Source organism: Austrofundulus limnaeus, unplaced genomic scaffold, assembly GCF_001266775.1.
Source record: "Austrofundulus limnaeus strain Quisiro unplaced genomic scaffold, Austrofundulus_limnaeus-1.0 Scaffold59, whole genome shotgun sequence".
Lineage (NCBI taxonomy): Eukaryota > Metazoa > Chordata > Actinopteri > Cyprinodontiformes > Rivulidae > Austrofundulus > Austrofundulus limnaeus.
In genome coordinates, this window is record NW_013952461.1 from 792108 (window position 1) to 793361 (window position 1254).

The window sequence follows — 1254 nt, forward strand, 5'->3', positions numbered from 1 at the left end:
ACTCTGTGGACACGCCATGATGAATAATAAATTTGTCACGTACCTCAAGACTTTATTTGAAACACCTTAAGAAGTTTAATAAATCCAATAAAACTCTATCAGCTATGATCTTTTTTTCCAGTACTTGATTTGATTATTTTATTTTATTTTTTACTTCATGTTCTATGGTTATAAATCAAGCTAAATCTCTTCTCACTCTTGTTTCTGTCCAGAACTGACAGGAGCATCTCCAGACCCAGAACCTTATGGTGAGTYTTCTCCTTTTATAAAAGCAGCATCTCACTTTAGAGGATTTAGTTTCATGCTTCACTGCTTCCTTCTCCTAACATTGCATTTCCAACTGCTGAAGTTTTGAGACTTAGGCAATTTATTTTTTCAAGTGTCCCACTTCAAATTAGATTAGGTCAGCATTTTTGTGCTCAGTTCTTAAAGTAATAAAAGTAACTAGGAATGTTCATCATGCTTTAGTTTTAGCTTTTTAACAAAATTTTAATTTTTACCAATTATTTATTTAGATAATTTCAATTTTATTTGTTAATTATTTTAATTCTTAGCTGATGGATGATGCATTTGCACTTTTTATGACTGTGTGGCAGTAATTTTTATTCACATGTACGCCAGCAATAAATAAAATTAGTACTTTAGAAGAAATCTGTCACTAATCACAGAAAACAGTGTYAAATGGAATATAAATGCTTAACAGTGCAAATAGGAGCTTGACCCCATTAAGCATTTGAGGAAGTATGTACTGAAATTTGAGAGGGTGACAAATAATAAACATAATTTTACACAAATAGACACTAAAATCAAATGTATAATTCAAATTTAACAGTTTTATTTAAACTATAAAATGTAATGCAACCTTATTTTTAATTTGCAAACTTTATTTTCTTCTTAAAGTTTGTCTGGTTTGACCAATCTGAATATTGTTCAAGCATCAGTTTTATAACCACAACACTGGATTGTGGCCCTAGAAAGAAGAAAACTATGTTTTGTTAAACTTTCTTGGCTTTTTTCCTCACTGTGGGAAGCCACCTCCTTATCTCTTCAGACTGTAACAAAAAACAAAACAAAGCAAAAAAAAAAAGTCAAGAAAAGAAGAAGCTGCTGTGAGGTGGGATGAATAAATCGGACAGGGAAGAGCAACAAAGTCTGAGGATCCTAACTCTGGATATTCTTGGGTTTGGCTCCAGTTCTGCTTATTTTAATCTTTAAAAATGTCAAATAAATGTATTTTTGGTAACTTTTAACATT

At 31.1% G+C, this 1254-nt stretch overlaps 1 protein-coding gene across 2 annotated transcripts in view; it reads left to right on the forward strand.

Moving 5' to 3' along the window:
* Nucleotides 1–1254, forward strand: part of rap1gapb (RAP1 GTPase activating protein b) — a 122188-nt gene that overhangs the window by 53155 nt on the left and 67779 nt on the right. Inside the window, exon 2 of one of the 2 annotated variants that reach the window (XM_014009545.1) lies at nucleotides 213–248. The exons of the other annotated variant lie outside the window; for it this stretch is intronic. Within the exon in view, the coding sequence (XP_013864999.1) occupies nucleotides 213–248 (36 nt within the window). The remainder of the gene's footprint in view (nucleotides 1–212; nucleotides 249–1254) is intronic. 2 annotated transcript variants of the gene reach the window in all.